General features: G+C 35.3%; 1 protein-coding gene across 2 annotated transcripts; it reads left to right on the top strand.

Annotated features, from left to right (window-relative positions):
* Nucleotides 1–5176: 5176 nt before the first annotated feature.
* On the top strand, nt 5177–12441 carry LOC110721692 (probable cinnamyl alcohol dehydrogenase 6). Of its 2 annotated transcripts, none has more exons than XM_021900891.1 (5): nt 5177–5579; nt 5673–5900; nt 6737–7031; nt 7128–7281; nt 12102–12441. In XM_021900891.1, exons 1-5 carry the CDS (start codon nt 5395–5397, stop codon nt 12302–12304), a joined length of 1065 nt encoding a protein of 354 aa, XP_021756583.1. In that variant the 5' UTR covers nt 5177–5394; the 3' UTR covers nt 12305–12441. The 2 variants fall into 2 exon arrangements, with proteins under 2 accessions (XP_021756583.1, XP_021756584.1); XM_021900892.1 differs by lacking the exon at nt 12102–12441 and adding an exon at nt 9263–9791 and having other exon boundaries at nt 5179–5579.
* The last annotated feature ends 7507 nt before the right edge of the window (nt 12442–19948 follow it).

Genomic DNA, 19948 nt, shown 5'->3' with positions numbered 1-19948 from the left:
TTGTCTACAAAAACAGCCGGGTGTAAGCAATAAAAAAACAAACAAACAACAACACTTAGACAAATATGGCAAGCTAAGGTACACATACGAAAGCTACCTCTACTCAGCTCAATACTAAGGCCACAGACGGCCGAAAAGGTGTCGTCTTCCAAGCACTCATATCGAGGGATGTAGCTATTTGAGATTATTTCTTTTTGTTCAAAGTTGTGACTTTGAAAAGGCAGGGTGTAAGGATCTGGTCCCAACCCTTCTCAGGGACAAGCGGCAGAGGCGCCTTCTTTCTTAAGAGATAAGGGTCTTGATTCCAGGAGTTATACTTGCGGTTCCTCTCGGCATCCGGTGAAGAGATGATGACATACTTGTTTCGCCAATCTTTCCATTTAGACTCCTTACAAACGGTTATCATGTACCCCTTGTGAGTGGTCAACATGTACCAGCTGTAATACCCTGGAAATTTCCTCCTTTTTAAATTACTCTTTTCACTCTAAATAAAACTCATTTTAGGAAATAACTAAAATATTATGGCCATCGTGATAACGGCTAAGGCTATTTTCAAAGTCACAAAGCGGAAGTCTAAAACTAAAAATCAACTTTTCAAAATAACTTATAACCTGAGTTCACAACCTCCAAACATAAGTTAAATAAAACATCTACAAGTTGGAACCAATATAATTATAGCCCTTCAAAAACAAATTAAAAATAAGTCATAACAATGTTAGTCCATAAATAATAATCAACAATTCAATAAATAAAACTAAGAAAGCATAACAAGTAACTCTCTACACTCATTTCCTTCATGCTCTTCATGCTTCAAGTACCTATCACTTTCTCTTTATTTCGACCCCTCTACTCACCATATAAATGGGTCATAGAAGGACCGATCCAAAGGATAACCAAACACAAACTCAAAAGTACGAATCAGCAAAAGCTAAGTACATATGTACCACACTAACATGAATATCCTAGCTTTAATAAATAAAACATGCTCGCCATACAATTCACAAGTCAACTTACCTTTGACTCACAACTAACAATATTAATTATTTATATATAGCTTTGGATTACGCATCGAACGGGTTTCCTTCCCTAACAATAGCCCATTTAATATTGAGCTTCCAATTAGGGAGCTACCCCAATTGGCACCTACTATGTCACCTTGTGATGGAATTCCCGCACATTAATAATAAAAGAAAGTACAGCGTCCTGTACCCCTTAGAAGCTATGGTTAAATATAAAACCCCATAACTTCAGGTGTATACGTTCCAAGAGTTTTGGTGCGTATCCTCTTACACTTTACGTGATTCACTAAATTAACTTGTGATGACTCCAACCAATCAATCAAGAATACAATGCAACAATCATCAACACACACCTCAATTTAATTCTTGAATTAATTTGTGAGCACATACAGTTTATTATAGTTAAGGTTCCTTGCCTAGTTTTGTGCACAAAATTGTACTATTGCTACCTGGTGCATAAGATGCACTAATAAACTTCTTTGACTCAATCTCAACTTACATGAGTGAGTAAGTAAATAAACTAACTTCTTGACTCAACTCCAATAATAAATGGGTGAGAAATAAAATCATGAATCATGCTCAATAATTCTAACTTTAGCTCTTTCAAACATACATAAACAAGGCTTATTAAACTCATGCTTCCTTGCGATACTTGAAAATAAAACATACTTCCATGATTCATACATATTCAACTTGTATCATGCCTCATATAACATGTTCACCTGCTTGCATAGTAATTCATGATCAACCAACATCCAATTCAAGCATATAATCAACCAAACAAGCTACTAATTCATCACTTGAAACATACTTTACAATACTAGCATGATACTACGCATACACAAATTTTTTTATGCGCATACGTACCTTGACTAATGCCTAAACTCGACCACACTCACTAGAAATCACTAAGCTCAAAGCTTCCTACAAATAAAAATACATAACTATAATTAATCCACTATTCATCTCACAAATTTTCAGCAACTATAATATACTTTAAACTTCACTAATTAACCCAATTTAATGGTTTAAAATCCTTAAAACCTTTTCTTTAAGTGGGTACTTTAAATCCTTTCAAAAAGACTTAGTTTTCTTGACATAATAAAATTCCAGTATACTTATTTAATATAAAACATCACTAACGGACTAGGAAATCATATTTAAATCATCAAGAACCTTTTTCCTTTTATGGGTCATCAAACCCTAACATAATAATTAAAAAGTAGTGTGTATAATTAAATTTCAGCATTAATTGAGGGTTTAAAACTCATTAAAAACATGTTCTAATCATTAATTCAACAACCACAACAACCTAGAATCAAACCCTAATCATAACCATTAAATTCCCAAATTCTAGGGTTTGTAAATTGAGGTTTTTGATTAAATTAAAATCTAAAAATTATAGGAATAAATTAACAACATCAACTACCCAAAATCAACGTCAAAATATAACCAAAATCATGCTTTGAATTGATTAAAACAAGCTAGAAATTAAATTAGGAAGAAAAGAGAGTTTTTTTTTCTTTTACCAAACCGCAAGGAGGGAGGAGAGAGAGAAAAGAGACGGTTGGTGGCCGATGGTGGCATAGGTCGCCGGCGTGGCTGGTGGCCGGTGGTGGCTCTTGTGGTGGTCGTCGGCCGTGAGGAAGAGAGAAGAGAGAGAGGCGTGGGAAAGAGAGGAGAATAAGGAGAGAGAAAATAAGAGGAAAAATTTGAGGTTTTGTAAAATCTGACAATTTGATTCTTAGGTGTTAAATTCTTGAGGTTTAGGGGTATTTATATCCCCTGTTTTAAAACAAAAACACCTATTTACAAAACTGTCATTACTAATCCCACTCCTTCTTGAATTCTCCTCTTAGGCCAACTTGTTGGGCTCTTAAGTTTTCTTTGATTTCCAACAAGTTGATCTAACAATTTAATTGATGTTGACCCAATTTAAAACACTTTATTGCCCCAATTAATAACTCATATTATTTATACGCACTTATTATACATTTAAATAATTAATTCATTTTAAAATGAAATGAATCATTTTAATTTATAACTAAAATAAATAAATTAAATAATTTATATATACATAAATATTATAAAATACGGAGTATTACACCAGTCGTTGCCTTAGGAGCCTTGCTAAGGCAGTGCATCGCAGCAAAAGCCTCGAAGCTCGGCTCTACCTTAAGCATTTCACATGCGGCAACATACCCCAATATGTTCAGCCAAGCGTTGGGGGCAAGTTGTCAGATACCCAAGCGATATCCGTCAAGAATTTTCTCCACAGCCGGATGGAGAGGGAACCTAAGGCCCGCTTGTATGGCCGCTTCTTAACATCTGAAGCATTGATCCCCGTAGCTAGACTCATGCGGCCAGACGACAGTGTCATCCAACTCGGGTACATTTCATAGTCGTCTCCCATTACATGGGCGGCCTTGAATTTGTCCAACTTCTTGAGCATTGACTTTTGGGTATGGAAAGAGATATGGTGGAAATACAGAGCCAACTCTCCCTTATCAGAGGTAGAGATCTCTCCTTCTCCCTTCTCTTCAACCTCGGTTTGAAAAGTTCATTTACAATAATTTCAGTTTAATAACAAAAATTTTAGTTTAACAAAAATAAGGTGATCGAAGTGAACAGAGCCTAAATACTTAAACTGCCAATAAGGTCAAGCATGAGGGTTCCATTTAACTAAAGATAAAGAAACTACATAGCAATTTTTTAATTTAAAAGTATAAATTCAAAGATGAACGCCCAAAACGAAATACATATAGAATTTAAGGAAATGGAAGGAGTATCAATAACTTTATCATAAAAGCGAAATCTATAGGGACACATGTCATCTCTAGGTTGAAAATTTTCCCTCCGTTAATTTGTTTGTAACTTGAATATTGTCCTTTCATTTTGAAAATTATATTAATTACATTTCCAAATACACTTAAATATAATAATTTGATATATTTGAGTAGTATATTTTAATTTTTTTTTTGTCTTGAATTAACATTAGCAAAAATCGTGTGTTGCACGGGATTTAAACTAGTTATTACTACGAGTAGTCAAAAACTCAAAACTTGTGTATATAGCATGGATCAACTAAATTATTTATAATATTTAATTGATTTTGATTCTTTTTTCATTTATTTTAAATGATATATGGATGATAATTGTAGAAATTTTTCTCTTTTTTGAATATTTTAGTTGGAAGATTTTTGGTAATATAAATTATTGGAATGAAAATTAATGTAGGTTGATAGAATATCATAGAAGAGGTTTTATTACCCCTGCACAAAATAAATAAATAAATAAATAAATAAATAAATTGATTTTGTTCCATTTTTCACTGATTTGTAAATGATATATGGATGGTAACTATAGATATATTTCCTTTTTTGAATGATTTTGATTGGAAAATTTTGGTAATATTAATTATTTTAATGAAATTTAAGGTAGGTAGAGAAAAGGAGTTTTTTTTTAAAAGGCCTTTAATTACTCCCAGGTACTTTACCTGAATGATGTAGGTTATCAAGAAGAAACTTCAATTGTAATATCAATTGTAAATAGAGTGTTGTGATGGTGAACTAAAATATCAAAAATACTCCAATATATACATGTAAACTCTTATTATGCATTATTCTTATCAATATCAAAGCACTATATCTACTAACTTTTACTTAGTAAGTTACAAATTAAAATACTTTTAACATAGTTTCGTGAAATACAATTTGATTATAAGATTAGACAAGTCCATTCGACAAAATTAATCAAAAATAACTAAGTCGAATGATGGTTAATTCTATTCCTATAAATACTTTACTAGTGTTCAATATGACTTATGACTTTGGTCAATTGCATAAGAAGTCTACTTGAAAATTGAAAATTAATGGTGGTTGAGATATTTCAAAATAAAGTAAATAGAATTTCTACCAACTAGTTGAGTAGGTGACGCCAATTCACATTTGGCTGTATTAATAAATGAAATTTAATTATTATTTCCTCACAAAATAAGTCGTTGGAAAGGTCCTCAAAATTAATTTTCATAGAAATTACATAGGAAGTAATACTAACAATGCTACTACTCACATAGTTATAACGACCAACTGCCCCCCTATACAATATAGTACCGCTTGTATTAACGAATTTTCAGTAGCTTTTTCCGTGAATTTACTTCACACATCCGATCCAACAACTTGGTTGCTCCTATATATAAACCCATATTACTTCACACTTAATTCACAACAATCCTCATACTTTCAACAACATAACTTATTACAGCAACACATAAATTGCCTCCTTTGTTTTTGCATAGATATTACATACAAATGGCTCAAACAACTCCCAATCAAAGGACTTTATGGGCGGCTCATGATATTACATCTATATTGATATGACCATAAAGTCCTTTATATGTTGTGATTATTTACCAATGAAATTAATTGTAATTTTAATCATGATTAGGGAAAATGGAGTGAATGACGTGACAATCAAAGTGTTGTACTGCGGAATGTGCCACACCGATCTCCACCATGTTAGGAATGATTGGGGAATCACCATGTACCCTTGTGTTCCTGGGTAATTTACGTTCATCTATTTAATTTTTTAACAATTAAGTATGCTAATTATTTTGTAACACTAATTAACTTACATTTATATGGTGTTTAATAGGCATGAAATTACGGGATTAATTACAAAGGTTGGGAAGGACGTGACAAAGTTCAAGGTGGGAGACAAAGTTGGAGTTGGTTGTTTAGCAGCTTCGTGCTTGGAATGTGAATTTTGCAAGACTTCTCAGGAGAATTACTGTGATCAAATTCAGTTCACTTACAATGGTATTTTTTGGGATGGTAGCATTACTTGTGGAGGATACTCCAAAATGATGGTTGCGGACCAAAGGTGCGTCCTATTTATTTTATTATCGTACTACCAAAATTGCTTTGTTTGTCTCAATAAAGCCATATTAATGCTACTTAAATTGTCGGTTTTAAAATGTTACAAGTCTCTATTTTTGTTACTATTCTTCTTAGCGATGACCCTAAGACGTGACCAAGGTTGTTAGGATCGGGATCCTATCTTGGATCAATTGGGAGGGGGGGTGGGATCGGATTGTAGGATCGTAAGATCCTACTTAATAACAAATAATATTATATATTATGCTATAAATTGACTTAAAAACATTTTTTCTAAGGGGTTTCAATACTAAAAGACATTGGTTTGCTTAAGAAATGTCGATCTTCATTTAGCTTTGTATGGTAGTTTGAAGATTAATGACACAAATTTAAATTGATAAATTATGTGCAAATTTGTCAAGAATGAGACCTTAACTATGATAATTGCAAGTTGTCAATTGATAAAATCATATTAATATCTTGGATTCGCTAATTTATTAGTGATAGTTATTGGATACATTAAATTTTAGGTGCATATAACCTAATGAGTAATAAAAAATATGTCAAAATAAATTAAAGTCTCATATTATAGTGAAATGTTGGATAGGATTGTAAAATAATCGTAGGATTGTGTTGAGATCCTACGACTCATAATTAATATCGGAGTAGGATTGTAAGATCCTACAAACTTTAAGATCCTACCAAAAATCCAGATCGATTACGCAATTTTAGATCGTAGAATCGGAGGATCGTAAGATCCAGATTGGAATTTTAACAACTATGGACGTGACTTATTTAAAGATGTTCAGATTTATTTGTACTAAACATATGCTATGTTTTTAGGTATGTGGTACGTGTACCGGAAAACCTGCCAATGGATGCTGCAGCACCAATGTTGTGTGCTGGGATCACGGTGTACTGCCCCATGAAAGACAGCAAATTGCTCGAACCATCAGGCACTCCCAAGAAAGTCGGGATCATCGGGCTAGGTGGGTTAGGCCATGTTGCCGTTAAGTTTGCTAAGGCGTTTGGACATTATGTCACCATCATTAGCACCTCACCTTCCAAAGAAAAAGAGGCCAAGCAACGACTTGGTGCTGATGATTTTATTGAGAGCACTGACCCCTCACAAATGAAGGTACTAAATCATTTAGTATGAGTATTCCCAATTCATTTGTCCGCAAATAATAGTCACATATATTTTACTTCGGATTAATTTGAATTAATGTGGCAGGCAAAAAAGAGGACTCTGGACTTCGTATTGGATACAGTATCGGCTTACCATTCACTAGGACCATATTTGGAGTTGTTGAAAGTTGAGGGAACACTTCACATTGTGGGTGCGCCTGACAAGCCCATGGACTTGCCATCCTTCCCTCTCATTTTTGGTATGCTTGCTCTTCCACCTAAGCTGCACTCTTTCCAACATGTCTCAGTTAATTATTACTTCTCCGGTTTCTTATTAGTTGACGCATTTCTTTAATCACGTTTGTCAATTCACAACTTCAATCGTTAATATTTTTAATTACCGAAAAACAAAAATTATAAAAAGTTGATAGTTTGAAAATATATCTCGCGGCGAATCTAACAAAATCCCACATGATTATATTTTTCATTACGTATAAATCACAAAACACGGTCAAAGAAAGATGTGTAAATAATGCTAAAATCAAAATGTGTCAACTAAAAAAAACGGAAGTAGTATATCTTTTGAATTTAATGACTATCATTATAGGTTTTTTTTTTTTTTTTTTTTTTGGACGGGGACTATCATTATAGTTTGAATTGTCTATCATTTAACTTGTTTTTTCACTTTATTTTTGCTGAAATTGTATTGATTATTACTCTTTATTATCTTAGACACTATTAAGATGACTTTCAATTGATAGTTATAAAGGTGAATGTGATATTCTACCATTAATTTGTCTACAATTGCAATTATTGACATTAATTTGCCAAAAACATAATTAGTGACAAAAATATCAATGTCAATTATTGACATTAATTTGCCAAAAGCATAATTAGCGACAAAAATATATATTCATTGGTTTGAGTACTTTCAACAAAAATTTCTTTTTCTCATGCTACCATCCGATGATATTAATAATTTAATGGAATTAATGTTTATCTTACATACATTCCAAAATTTATGCATGCACGCATCATGTGCACAAAATGTTAGAAAAACCTATTTAAACTATGAATTAGTTAACCTAAATTCGGGTGGGGCATTGATAAATAATTGATTCCAAACCAAACCCAATATGTATAGGCAGTGGTGGACTTGGGCTTAGACCTGGTGGGTCAAGTGACTCACCAGGCCCAAAAAAAAATTTTAAGTTATTTTAAAAAAAAAAAAAAAAAATTAAAATCAGTTAGAGGAGACTTCAAGCCCTAGCCTTCTTCTCTTTGTGCACATTTTCCCCTCAACTTTTCATCCTCTCTCGTAGCCGTCGGTAACCCCTGCTCCGCTCTGACCACACTGCTGCCGCCATTTTCGATTTTTCTACTGGCTAAATTGTTGTGATTTATATTCACGGAAAAGGTTAGAATACTTTATAGTTTGGATTTGATATCTTATTCTCTAATTTTGCTTTAATACAATCTAATGATTCTTGGTGTTTATTAAGGGGAGTATTGTTTTGTGACACAATTATGATTTTTGGGTTTGTTTTACTTGCTAACTACCCTGTACATTACAAATATGATTATTTCTTTGCAAATGATTATAAATTTTAATCAATAGGTAAAGCATAGATTGTATATATGGTAGTTATTAAAAAAATATGCTGAGTTGCGAAATGTTAGAATGTGAAAAATGAATTTGTAGGGTGTAATTCAAATAGTAAATTTAACTATGGTACTGAACTTTGATTTTCTGTAATTGGTCGATTTGATCCTATATTCGAATCCCCATTTCAAATTTTTTGGATCCGCCATTGAATTTACTCATCATATGAGAAGTATATTTATTAATTTGATGCAAAATAGTATACTGTACTTGTGAAAACATATACATTTAGAATTTAGAGAGTACTTTTTGCATTGCAATTTGCAAGTGATGATGTTTTGGTGTGCAAGTATGTACTTTAAGAGAAATAATTTTCAAAGGCTAAAGGTGTGAAATTTTAATTTTATAATAGCAAAAAAATTTCCAAAATTGTGTTTTGTGTTATTGAAATCTCTTGAACTTATTAGTTATTACTTATGTGAAATCTGTTTTGTGTAATTGTGTTTTGTGTAATATGTTTATGTGATTATGTCATTATGTGAAATTGCTTGATTTAGACCATTTAGTTGAATATTTATTCAAATAATTTTTTCTGGGGAATATTGCTTGATTTAGTTCAATATTTATTCAAATTTCAGAATGAAGAGAAAACATACTCCAAATGAAATGCAAAACATTACTAGCTTCTTTGCTAAAAAGAATCCTACTCCAACTTCTCTTCCACATCCAACACAAAATGAACAAACTATAACTCCACCTCAAGAAAGTGAGCAACTTTCATCTCCATCTCATTATTCAACTCAAAATTCCCCTCAAAATGAACAAGGCCAATGTTCTCCTAATGCCCCAATCTTTGGAGAAAGATTAAGTGAACATGAATTTGCTAATCTTCCACAAGATCCAGGAAAGAGGAGAAAAATGAGTCAATTTCATAAAGATGATAGAGATTTAGTGAGAAGAATTTACATTCAAAGAAAGCCTTGTCAGCCCAAAGACTTTACATTTCCTCAAACTTCTATTTTTGGCAAAAATCGTCGCTTTTGTGCTAAGTGATTTGATACTTGGACTTGGCTTGAGTATAGTGTGGAAAAGGATGCTGCCTATTGTTTCCCTTGTTATCTATTCAAGGATGAAAATGCCTTTGGAGGTGATGCTTTTGTTAGTGATGGTTTCAAATCATGGAATCGATCGGATTTAATAAGAAAACATGTCGGTAAACACTTGAGTGCACATAATAATGTTGTTTTAGCTATGGATTTGTTCAAGAAACAAAATTCAAGCATCACACAAGCCTTAACAAAACAAACCGCTGAGAGTACAAATTCATATAGGACGCGACTTGAAGCTTCAATTGAATCTATCCAATGGCTTTTACTCCAAGGGTTGCCTTTCCGTGGTCATGATGAAAAAGAAAGTGCCTTAAGAAGAGGTAACTTTCTTTCACTTTTATCCCTTATTTCCATAGGTAATCCTGAATATTCTAAAGTTGTTTTAAAAAATGCTCCTAGTAATTGTCAACTTACTTCTCCTAAAGTCCAAAAAGATATCATAAATGCATGTGCAAAAGAGACCACTAAAGCAATGCTTGAAGATATTGATGGTGGTTTATTTTCTATCCTTGCTGATGAGTCCGCTGATGTTTCTGACAAGGAACAATTGGCTCTTTGTTTAAGATATGTTAATAGAAAGGGAGAAGTGTGTGAGCGTTTACTTGGTATTGTGCATGTTGTAAACACTGCTTCTTTGACTCTCAAAACTGCTATTGAATCCTTATTAATGGAGCATTCTTTGTCTTTCTCTCAAGTACGGGGTCAGGGTTATGATGGGGCAAGTAATATGCAAGGTTCTATTAATGGCCTTAGGACTCTTATAGAGAATGAGTGTAAAGAAGCTTATTTTGTCCACTGCTTTGCTCACCAACTTCAATTAACTCAAGTTGCACTTGCTAAAAAGAATTCAGATTGTGCTTGGTTATTTGTTGATGTACTTGCACCTCTCTTGAATTTTGTGGGGGGTTCACCAAAAAGGAAAGAGTTTCTTCGTGAAAATCAAGCTCAAAGAGTGGTGGATGCATTGTCTCTAGCTGAACTTGAAACGGGTTCAGGTTTAAATCAAGAACGTGGATTAGGTAGACCTTGTGATACTCGTTGGGGATCTCACTTCAAGACAATCTTGAATGTACTTGATTTATTCCCTGTAATCCTTGGTTCTCTTGAGGATATTGCAAAAGTATCTGATACAATAGATTCTAATAGAGCTCAAACACTTACAAATCTTCTGATGTCCTTTGATTTTGTGTTCGTGGCACACTTGATGGTTAGTATATTTGCGATAACAAATGCTTTGAATGTGGCCTTACAAAAGCACGATCAAGACATTGTGAATGCAATGGCCATGGTTAATGTAACCAAGACTAATTTGCAAAAAATGAGAGATGAAGGATGGGATTCTCATATGGAAAAGGTAATTTCTTTTATTGGTGACTATGACATTGCAGTTCCAGATATGGAGGCTAAATATGTTGTTCCCGGGAGGAGGTTGTTTAGAGGTAAATGCCCACAAGTGTCTAATCTACATCATTTTCGAGTTGAAGTTTTTTTTGGTTTCATTGATCTTCAATTGCAAGAACTTGAAAATCGATTTCCCGAAATAACTAAAGAACTACTTGTGTGTATGTCTTGTTTGAGTCCTGTGGATCGTTTTTCTAAGTTTGATAAGGAAAAATTGATTAAGCTTGCAAAATTCTATCCTAATGAATTTCCAAGTTCAGAATTGATAGTCTTTGGTCATACACTTGATAGTTACATTTGTTCTGTTAGAGGAGATGAAAGGTTTTGGAATTTGAAGGGTCTTAGTGATCTTTCAATCAAATTGGTTGAAACGGGATTGTCTGAAACTCATGATAGGGTCTATTTACTTTTGAAGTTGGTGTTGCTTCTTCCTGTCGCAACGGCAAGTGTGGAAAGAGTATTTTCTGGCATGAAGCAAGTGAAAGACAAACTACGAAATAGCATGGGAGATCAAATGTTGAATGATTGTTTAATTACTTATTTGGAGAATGATTTGTTTTTGAATGTTAGCATGGAAGATATCATGAATCGATATCAAAACATGAAAACTCGTCGAGAACTATTGTAATAAGTTTGCATTACTATTTAGTTGTCTTTTGTAGTATTATATGAACATTTGGTTGTATTTTGTACTGTTTGAATATTTGGATGTATTTTTTAGTACTATTATTTGGTTGTTTGGTAAAAAAAAAATTTTACATATTTGATTATCCATTGTGACTCACCAGTCGGAAAATCCTGGGTCCGCCACTGTGTATAGGGGATACAATTCATATAACACCTCAATGACATACGTTATAAAATGAACTCCTTCCTACTAATCCTTATAATTTGTATTGATCTGTATACAAATGCAATATAAATACTACGTATTAATTAAGCTAAAATTGAGTAATTTAATTTGCAGGAAAAAGAACAGTGAAGGGAAGCATGACAGGAGGAATGATAGAGACACAAGAAATGATGGATATGTGCGGAAAATACAACATAAGTTGCGACATTGAAATGGTGACCCCTGACCAAATTAACGACGCTCTTCAACGTCTTGCTAATAATGATGTTCGCTATCGCTTTGTCATTGACATTGCTGGCAAGTCATCTAGACTTTGAATTTTGAACTTTAATTTTTCACTTGCGTGCTTTTACTTGACTCATATGAACCATGTGAGTGATATTAATACTAGTGCAAGATATGTTAATTGGCTGATTGTTGGCCATAATATATTCAATAAAATAAATGAATAAAAGTTTTCTCTTTTTTTTTTTTTTTTTTTTTTGCTTTTACAAGTGAATTAATTTCCAATTATGCTTTTCTTTCTTTTCCTTATTTGAAATTTACCTAATAATTAAGATTCTTCAAAAAAAAAAAAAAAAAAAAAAAAAAAAAAAAAAAAAAAAACATTGATTCCTTGGTTGTTGTTTCGGATGGGGTCAAAATTGGGTCTAGTAATCTCGGGTAGAGTTTAGGTTTTGGATCGGGTTCATGGGTATGAGGCAATTTTTCATGGCCTGTCTTTTTCTCTCCACCTTATTTTTGTTGAAATAGAATTACTTTTACTAATATGCAATTATTTTATAGAAACTTAATTTTTGCTCAACTTAAAGTACTTTTACTTAATTTTTTTTTGAAAGATAATGATTCTCAGTGATCAAAACTTACTTTTTCTGTAGTTAATTAATTTTTGCTAAATTTAAATAAATTTTTTGTTGAATTAAAATTATTTTTAATTTACTGAAATTAAATTATTATTTTATATTGTTCAAAAAAATATATTATTTTATATATATATTATTTGAATAAGGTGAAGAAAACATGGCCAATTTGATTACAAATAAATTCTGTTTTTTTTTCTTTTTTCTTGATGCTTTAATCAATAACTTAATTAAGGTTTCATACAAATAGGTGGATGTTGCAATAAATTGATGATAATAAATTAATAATGCACATGGATAAGATAAGATTTGAAGTTTGCAATAAATATCAATGGGATGGTATCTTTCTTCTCTCCCTACACTCATGAACTCATAATTATAAATGTTTATTTGAATATGTGGAATTCGTATTATATCCATAATTCCATATATTACAGAATACTGTACCATTAAAAATGTGAGTTTCAACTAATTTATTCTTTTTCTAATTTCAGGTAAAGAATGAAGTTGGGATCATGTTATTTTGTCATAGTTAGGTGGAAGTAGAAATTGACTACCGGATTATGGAATTAAAAGTTAATTTTGCAGTTCTTTATTTCAATGTTTTGGATTAAAGTTAATTTTGTCCCTCGGTGATGTCCAGATGGTTGATAAAATTTTAAGATAACATATTTACTTGAATGTTAAATACAGTCAAATAATTCGTTCTAATAATGTAGGATATTTAGACATACGATAATATATGGAGTGTACTTTGTGTAGTTTTGTTTGTAAATAGATATCTATGTTATTATTGTCTTGAAATTATTTTTATTTAACTTAAATTATTTTCATTGAACTAAAAGTATTTTTACCAAACTAAAATTATTTTTACTGATTAAAACTTATTTTACGCTGATTTTCTAATTTTTATAAAAGTAAATTAAATAACAATGCATTTTGTATGCGACTAACCACAATATCTGGCCGGACAAAGTAACCCCTATAAAACTAATCGAGTAACCCATGTACTACTAACTGAGTAACCTCTAACACTGACTAAGTAACCCTTGTCTATAACACTAATTGAGTAATCATTATAACACTAACCAAGTAACCCTTATAGCACTAACAAAGTAATTCTGATTTTGTAATGGTTGGAGACACGGTTCGGTCAGCTACGTATAAAAGTTTGTGATTAAATATATTATAAATGGATCTTATTTTAAAAAACTTTTTAAAACGAATTTGATGATGGAAATAGAATTGATTTATAAGATATTTATTAAAAGTTATGATTAATTTTGTATATATGTAATATTAGAATTTTATCAATAATAAAATTCTATGCAACAATTTTATCTTAAAAAATCTATTTAAAAATCGCTTACTTAACATCATATGTGTCACAATAATACCTATTTATCTCATACGTGGCGCGACACTTGGCATTCCAGTTTTTCGCCAAGTATCGCTGTCTCGTGGCCTGGCTGGGAGATCCGTTTTATTTATTAGTGATATGATATGACTGAATTTCAATTACTCATTTTGTTTTTGTAAGTTATTTTCATTTTTATTAAAAAAAAAAAAGTTATTTTCATTTTGATTCTTTATATATTATTCTAACGCAAATGAAAGCTCTAGTCTATCACCTTATTCAAATGCATTTGATTTTATCCTACCCGACAACAAATACATGAGGCGTACAACAATGCAACGTAGCTACTGGATACAGGATCCACTCTTTCATTTTCTTTTATATTTTTCCTTTCGTTATTCATCCCACTTTGTCATAAGCTTTCTCCAATCTACTAGAGCTAGACAATCCTAATTTACATTATAAGTTGATTGGATGACATCGATGTGCTTGATTAGAATTGTTTTGGGAGGTTGTTCCCAAGAAAGGTCCTTTGACGGTCAAATTAGTCAAACTTGTTTAGAAAGAGAAAATTTTGTAGAAGACAGAGTGGAGAAAACTAATTGCCTGTAAATTAGTATTTTATAGGTAGGGCTATTCATTGGTCTAAGATCGGACCAATTCGAACCGGACCAAAAACCGAAAAATTAAATTTCAAGAACTGAAGACCGGATTGATTAAGCTAGGACCGATTCCGAACTGGACCAAAAAAATCGGTCCAAACCAAGACCGGACCGATTTTAAAATTTTTATAAAAAAATTTCCTATATTTTAAATAATTTATGAAAAACTTGAAAATAAATAGGAAAAATTGCATTAAATAATACGACCTTTACTCCGTCCGCTAAAAACAAGTCCACCTTTTGTTTATTTCAGAATAATACGACCTTTGGGGGTGTCTTCTTTAAACAAGCTGTAACCTGTTGGTATAGTAACCTGATTAATAGGTTATATAGACACGTGTCATCATTTTATTGGTCTAAAAATATAATTTTTTTTTAATTTTTTGTAAAATTATTTTTTTTTTAAATTATTATTTTTTAAAAAAAATTATAATTTTTCTTAAATTTATTTTTTTAAAAAAATTATAATTTTTTTAAAACTATTTTTTAAAAAAATTATTAATTTTTTTTAAAATATTTTTTTATTAAAATTATTATTTAAAAAAAAAACTTATTTTTTTCTTCAATTTAACTAAAAAAATATCCTTTCTCTCTCCTACTCATTCCCCAGCCACCCTCTCATCCTCCGTTTCCACCGCTCCCCCCACCCCTACCCACCTCCCCACCGGCCACCAGTTGCCCACCACTCCCTTTCCCCGCCACCCATTCCCCCACAACCGAAACCATCACTCCGCCCTCCTCAACCCCCGAAACCACCCCTACCCACCCTAGCGAAACCCTCCCTCCCTCGCAAAACCACCTTAAACCCATCCCCTACCCTCGAAAATCCCGAATTGGACCTCCCCATCCGCCAATAGGGGTTCGGTTAGGGTTTTTCAAGGGTGAAGGATGGGTTGTTGGTGGTTTTGCAGGGGAGGGAGGATTTTGGAGAAGGGGTTTGGGTGGTTCAGGCTAGCACCGAGGAAGAGGGAAGGGGTGCGCGCAGGGGAAGGGGTCGGGGCCGACGCCGGGGGAGAAAGAATCCCAGCGTGGTGGTTGTGTGGGGGTTTCTAGGAGGGGGATGGTGGTTTAGAGGGAAGTTGAAGGGGCGACGCTAGGGGTAGAGGAGGACCGGTTGGCCGGCGATGGAGTAGGCTGGGCTGAGCGGTGGCTGGATCATTGTGGTGGTTCGGGTTTGGCTGAATGGTTTTTTTATTTTTTTTTGTAAGAATTTTTTTTAAATATATTAATTGTTAATAAACCATAATTAAGTTGTTATTAAGAGTTGTTAAATGAATTTATTAAAAAGGAAAAAAAAATTAACCGGTTGTTCAGGTTGTAGGTAAAATAAGTTGTTTAAAGCGGACACCCCCCAAAGGTCATATTATTCTGAAATAAACAAAAGGTGGACTTGTTTTTAGCGGACGGAGCAAAGGTCGTATTATTTAATGCAATTTTTCCAAATAAATAAAGGAAAACAATATTTAACGTCTTCTTTTGTATGTTTAGTACAAAAAAGACAGCCTTCAAGCCCCAATTCTCTAGACTGCCAAAAAGCGACACAACCCATCAGTCCTAGGTTTCCGTAACCTAGGACGGGGGCACAAATTCCAATGACCCTATAAATAGGGAGATTTACCCCACTTTGGGGACAACATTCAATTATTAAAAACATTGAATTCTCTCACCTCAAAGAAAACACCTGATCTCGGAATCTGAGAACATATCACTTTACTTTCCGCCTCCTAATGAGACACGGCCTACGGCCGAAGCTGAGGTTTATTCGGACCATGACAGTGATGACGATTTCAAATTTGAAACGTATGTGGCCACTGATGGGTCACTCCGAACCAGACGCACCCGTCCCAAGGAAAGAAGGGAACGGGGAAATGATCAAGCTGGTCCAAGTAAGTCATTTGGACAGCCGTCTGGACAACACCAGGCAGCGAAAGGCACAACCCCAGAGACAAACTCATGAAATTCATGACAAGTTTCAAGGGGGAGATAAAGGACCTGATCAACAAGAAGACGGCTGGCTCCAACTAGGGTCAGTCGGCCAAGAAGCCTTCTCTCTCTGAGAAGAACAAGCCAGTTAGGGACCGAGAGCTCACTCCGCATCCTAAATCAAAGGAGGGGAAGCAGCCCTTGATTGATCTTTCCAAGATCCGATTCCCTGAGAAAGGGAAGAGGAAGGTCATCCGGCATGTTCAGCCAGATGGCAAAGAGGACATAAACTGATGCCCGGTTCCTAATCGAGCAGAAGTAAAACCAACAACTGTCTGAGTCGGCTTCAACTTCGAGTTACCCATACAGATTCTAGAATACCTCAATGAGGAATTCTCAATTTGTACGCGAGAGTCAGTCAAGCGGCTTGTCCGTTTACATTGGTCCTCAAATGATCCATTCGGCCCCGTATGTGCCTTAGCAGCCATACATGTCGTATGGACAACCTTACATGCATCCAGACCTCTTTAGGGGTTAGACGGCACAAAACGTCCAACCTTTAGACTGACAGCTCCGTCTGCTAAAACTTAGAGAACAACCTTTTGCGTTCTCCAAGGAGATAACCAAGGCGGCACAACCGGCCAAGGTTAAGAATGTCATGGTGGGTACTTATGATGGTATCACCAACCCTGAAGATCACCTCATGGCCTACACCAACCTCATGTACTTACAGGGGTTGGATGACGCCACCTGGTGCCGATGCTTCCGGCTACATTGAAGGGCATCACCCAACAATGGTTCAGCAACTTGCCAGCCGGTAATAGCTTCAAGACACTTGCGTTCTTGTTTGCTTCTAACTTCTCTATGAATATCTCTGCCAAGAAAACAAGTCTTGACTTGGGTGCAGTGCAGTAGGGGGATAGAGAAGGGCTATGGTCATACGTCAAGCAGTTCAATTAGGTGAGAATCCAGATTCAAGGGATGTCTGATGATGTGGCTTATATAGACTTCTTCAAGGGTCTGAAGGACGGGTCGACTTTTAAGTTTGACCTCGTCAGAAAGAGGGTTGCTACCCTCCAGGAAGCGCTGTTGGAGGCAGAAGCCTACATACAGGCGACTGAGCTTTGCTCCATCAGCAAGTAGTCGGACTCCAAGAAGTCTGAAAAAAAAGATAGTCGGCAAGCTCAGCCAACTAAGAAAGCTGAAGAGAGTAAGAAGAGAAAAGAGATGTGGGCGGTTGATGACTCTGATCAGTCGTCCCAGAAGAAAAAGAAAGAGTTTAAACCATACTTCCCAAAGTACGAGTTTAACAAAGAATGCTACTCCATCCTCATGGAGAAAGGACTGGGGGACCATAGAGAAGCCTGCTGCTATGAAAGGTTCCGCCAAAAGCTGGAACAAAAACAAGTACTGCCATTTCCATGAGGATATTGGCCACGACACCAACGACTGCTATAGTCTCAAGCGGCTGTTGGACCGTCTGGCTAATAAGGGGGTGCTAAAGTCTTACATCCTGAAATCTAAGGTGAACCTGAAGACAAACCTTGGACAGTCGTCCAAAAAGGATGCCCAACCTGCTAGTAGTTCGGACAATGACTAAGAGCCGATCTATACAATAGCAGGCGGCTTTGCTGGAGGGGGTCCAACTATCGGGGGCACCGAGGACCATGTCAGACGGCTGGATATCAGTTCAGTTGATGAGGGCCAGACGTCTATTGACACCTTCCCTGAGGTCATCATCACTGAAAAGGACAGGGGCAAGGTTCGCCAACCGCATGATGACCCCATAATCATTGAGTGCAAAGTGGCCAACCAAAAGGTCGGTCAGATCCTCATTGACACCGGAAGCTCGGCTGACATCATCAGCTACAAGTGCTTGTCAAAGCTGAAGTATAAGCCCGACAGCATGCACAAGGTGTCTCACCCCTTGGTTGGTTTTGGGGGTTTGGGGGTGGAGTTGTGCACCCGGTCGGACGGATTGACCTACCCATCCAGCTGGGGGAGAAAAGAGAAGGAAGCCACATGGTTGTCCAGTTCTTGGTCATAGAGGAGCTGACCGACTATATTCTAACATTGGGTCGTCTGACTCTTAACGAATCTAAGGCCGTCATTATTCCATCCCTCATGATGTTGAAATTTGAGAAGGGTGATGGGTCCATCAGCTCCCTGTACGGGGATCAAAAGACGGCCAGAGATTCCTACCTCTCAGATGTGAAGCCCACAGTGGCCGCAACCGGCCAGGGTGAGGAGCCAATAGACCTTGACAATGTCAAGGAAGCCGAGCCTGCTCTAGCAGCAGCCAACAAAAAGAGAAAGGCCGACCAGCTGGTGGCCTTGAAGAAAGAAAAACAATATCAATCATTGACTGGGGAACAGTTAGATGAACTTCGTCCCTAGCCGGCTGGTGAACACATTGATATTGCTTTGGACGACACACGTCGTGAGCGTACTATTAAGGTAGCGACGGCTGCTTTTGCGAAATTGTGTGCAGACTTGCACAATTTGTTGAAAGAATTTAAAGACAACTTTGCCTTTGAAGTGGAAGAGATTCCAGGCATCAGTCCGAATGTAGCTGTCCACAAGCTTGTCGTGGATCCCAAAAATAAGTCGTTTAGGAAAAAGAAAAGAAACCACGATGAGGAGAGAAGTCAGGCGGCAGCCGCCGAAGTGAAAAAGTTATTAGATGCCGGGTTCATTTGGAAGTGTCACTTCCTAGATTGGGTCGCGAATGTTATACTTGTAAAGAAGCCGAATGGTACCTGGCGCATGTGTGTTGATTACACTGACTTGAACAAGGCATGTCCGAAGAATAGTTATCCACCACCAAAGATCGACAGTTTGGTCGACTCTACAGCCGGGCATGCTTTGTTGAGCTTTATGGACGCCTATTTAGGCTTTCCCAGATAGCCCTGTGGAAAAATGATCAAGAGAAGACGACATTCGTCACTGATCAGGGATTATTTTGCTATATTGTGATGTTGTTTGGCTTAAAAAATGCTCTTGCTACTTTCCAACGAATGATTAATACAATCTTTATTCATCAAATTTGGAGGAATGTAGAGGCGTACATTGACGACATGATAGTCAAATCCAAGCTACCGATGGATCATCTTGCTGACCTCCAAGAAACCGTCACCACACTCAGGCGACAAAAGGTTA

Source organism: Chenopodium quinoa, unplaced genomic scaffold, assembly GCF_001683475.1.
Source record: "Chenopodium quinoa cultivar QQ74 unplaced genomic scaffold, ASM168347v1, whole genome shotgun sequence".
Taxonomy (NCBI): Eukaryota; Viridiplantae; Streptophyta; class Magnoliopsida; order Caryophyllales; family Amaranthaceae; genus Chenopodium; species Chenopodium quinoa.
Note: the sequence above shows the minus strand (reverse complement) of the source record. Positions and strands in the feature narration are given on the sequence as shown.